General features: G+C 48.3%; 1 protein-coding gene across 1 annotated transcript in view; it reads left to right on the forward strand.

Annotated features, from left to right (window-relative positions):
- Positions 1 to 88: 88 nt before the first annotated feature.
- The window catches only part of LOC103779371 (plexin-C1-like), a gene marked incomplete at its 3' end in the record, with an annotated part of 22,069 nt that continues 18,872 nt past the window's right edge, over positions 89 to 3,285 (forward strand). Inside the window, exon 1 of the mRNA XM_008946997.1 lies at positions 89 to 502. Within this exon, the coding sequence (XP_008945245.1) occupies positions 89 to 502 (414 nt within the window). The remainder of the gene's footprint in view (positions 503 to 3,285) is intronic.

Here is a 3,285-nt window from a genome sequence, read left to right on the forward strand (position 1 = left end):
GGCCACCTACTCGACCGGCCACGACGGGAACCATCTGGGCTGTGAGCCCTCCCAGTCGGACAAGGCGACAGTCATCACGGTGCGCAGCATGGAAAACCTGGAGTCCAAGGAGGAGCTGGGCATCATCAAGCGCAAGGAGGAGCCTTTGCATTTCGTTGACGCACTCCGCTGGGGGGATCGCCTCTTCTTTCCCTACTACAGGTTGAAGGCCAGGTCAGGCGAGGTGGTGGAGCCGCCGAGCATGGCCGTCCTGCGCCAGCTGCACCCCTCAGAGGGTGGCCTTACTTTGCAAGGACACGTCTATTTGGACTGTGGGTGCAGGAGCCTCATTGTTTCCTCCAGCCTCGTCCACCTGGGCGAGCAGGGCTGGTGGGTAGGTGTTTTCCGCCACAGCCATGCTGCCAAGGCCTGGAACACCACCGCCCTCTGCATCTTCAGGATGGAGGAGGTGAAGGAGCAAGCCTGTGTGTCCACGCACTTCATCATGAACGGGAAGAGCTGTGTAAGTCTGGGCATCGTTTTGCTAAGCGTTCGCCCTGCATGCCGTTGTTGACGCTGTTACTGTGGCTGATGTCCTGGTGCGTGACTCGTGGCATGCCTGTGACCTGAAGGCACATGAAGTTCATGGGGACTTCTGTACCACGCCAGGCTTTGCTTATCAGCCCTAATGCTTTCTCCAGCACTTCCTGTTTCTAAAAAGCTGATCCCTTACAAGATCCTGGTGTGTCCTTCCCACCTACATCTCAGGAAGGACATGTCTGAGGGAGCACCTGAGGGCACCATGGGTCAGGCTTGAGCTTCATGCTCCTTACTCATTGCGCCCTTTTCTGCTAAGGTTTAGGTCATGCTTCACTGTATTTTCCATAGAGCCTAGAAGAAGCGTCTCCTACCTTATTCTGTGCATTCGCATGTCATTGCGGCTACATCAGAAATGAAAAAAAGCCCATCAAATTGACTGCTGTGCACTGGGCTGTGTGCATGGTTATCCCTGTTGCTCACTAGTTGTATATGGTTGGTTGTTCGGTAGTAGGTGTTTCCCAAATCTCCCGGGATTGGCCTTGCTCAAGAGGGCTCAGAGCCATCCCTCCCAAACCCATACGTGCAGCAGACAGCAATAGGGATCCATCTTTTGTTACTGCAGTGGTTACATTTTCACAGGCAGTTGTGTCCCATGGGCATCCCCTGGTCACCTACTTCTGTAACACTCTCTCTTCAGCTCCTTACTCCTTTTGAGCTGGGCACATGCAGGTAGAATGGGCAAGGCTACCAGCTTTGCTGTGGCCTCAGTAGCTAGTAAAGGAATGAACTAAAAATTAAATTCAGGAAGCTAAAAATGTAATTCAGGTGAAGAAGATGCTCTTGCAAGGCCCATCCATGCTTTGAAGTCTAACTCAGAAGTCTTTTCAGAGCTGTGGCAAAAGAAACAACACTGGAATATATCAAGGAGAGCTGTGGGAGATCAAGCAAGTCATCATAAAGCAAGCCCTGGCCTTTTGCCCTTTCCCCACCATCCAGGGTCTTTGCAGCCTAGCCCCCGAATCCTTGCTGCGTTATGATGGGAGATTGTTGGAGAAGTCCTTGAAAGAAGTGTGGCAGATTTACTGTCGCTCTTTGCTTTCCTGAATCTGGCCCATAGCGGAGCACGGTGCTGAGATTCTTCCAAACACAAACTACCGGAGGGCATGTGTGAGTCAGTCTGCGCATCTCCCTGCCGAGCTGCCAGACTATTGCCAGTGTTAGAGGACATGGTTATGAATGAGAACCCCATATGTGGGTGAAACGACTGTGCTGGAGTAAACAGTGAAACTCTCGCAGCAGAGCCGGAGCCAATCCTTTGCTTTCCAGTGCTGGTTTACAGCTTGCTGCGTGATTTCTGAGCTCTCGCAAGGCAGACTTGTTGAAGGAATTTGTGGTTTCGTCTTCATCCCAAAATACCTGTTTGCTGGTTGGATTTTTAATTTATGTTCTTTGTTCCTAATTACTCGTGGTGTTTCTTCACGAGGTGCTTTCTAAGCCTGCAAAATGAAAAACAAAACAAAACAAAACAAAAAACCCTCCTCAGCAGCAGAGCCTTTATAAACACTTCCTAAAGCCCCATGCTAGAAATTCCAGAAGAGTCTCATGGATTTCATAGAGAAGTATCGTGCAGGTAAGGTGAGGTGGGTGTTTCGGTCTCACCAGTGTTCCTCTCAATCCCCTGTTGCCTTCCAGTGCTTGAATGTGCAAAATCAACAATCCATTTGTTTAAGGATCGATCTGATTCAGGTCAGGGTCCTGCAACACCAGAGTTACTTTCATGTCCCAAAAATCTCATCCCTTTTTGAAATGTAGATTGTATTTGGGTATAATCCTGAAGAATCCCAACTTTAAAAATGGTTAAAAGGGTTGTTTGCTTAACACAGCTTATCCCTAACTAGGGTGATGTTATTAATCATGATATTTTGGTACAATAAATACAGTTTGCCACTGACAGGAAACTGGTATTTTAATATTTTGTGAGATAGCAGGGCATTTGGGTGTTGTGTAGTAATGTGAACCATAATATTACATGGCTAATGAGGCTTCCTTCCTTAGCTAATTATATGCACTTATGGTGCATAAACAGAAATAAATGCGTGTAGCTCAGCTTTAATATATTTTTTATACTTCTGAAGGTTAGGCTAGGCTATTGCAGAGTGAGTTTGGAGATGACAGGCCCATATGCTGCTGCTTCTGGGTTGTTTCAGACCAGATCCTTCTACTGTCTCTCACCAAATCCGGGGAGTTCCTGCAAGACATGGAACATGCTCTTCTTGGACTCAGAAATGCACAGGCTTCGGAGCTGGCAGGGGGATGGTGCACAGCGCCTCCACCAGCGTGCAGCGTATAGGAGAAGGGGGTACAATAGCTAGCAGTGGCCCTGGCCAGAAAGGAGCACCTCATGGCACGGAGCTGTTGTGAGGACATTGTTGTATGACATATTGCAATAACAGCAAGCAGCAGTACTTAATGTGTGCTTTAAAGTCCAGTATTTTAAAGACAGTGTTGGTACTGAGCAAACGCATGTGTGGCAGCATTGTGATTGTCTTGACTGCAAGGCCTGTGTGGTATTTGAGGCGGGTGGACCCCCTGAATGTCAGCCTGACTTTTGCATTGCAGGTGCCATGTGGTGGAGGGTGCTGTGGGTCTTAGTCATCTTTGCTGGCTACACTTAAATTCTGGAGCTCAGGCAGGATGGGATGAAGGACATGGACTATCAGTTTATATAGGAACTAAAAGTACAATTTTTTTTTTTCACTGCAGGAA

Source organism: Merops nubicus, unplaced genomic scaffold, assembly GCF_000691845.1.
Source record: "Merops nubicus isolate BGI_N331 unplaced genomic scaffold, ASM69184v1 scaffold27449, whole genome shotgun sequence".
NCBI classification, from domain to species: Eukaryota; Metazoa; Chordata; class Aves; order Coraciiformes; family Meropidae; genus Merops; species Merops nubicus.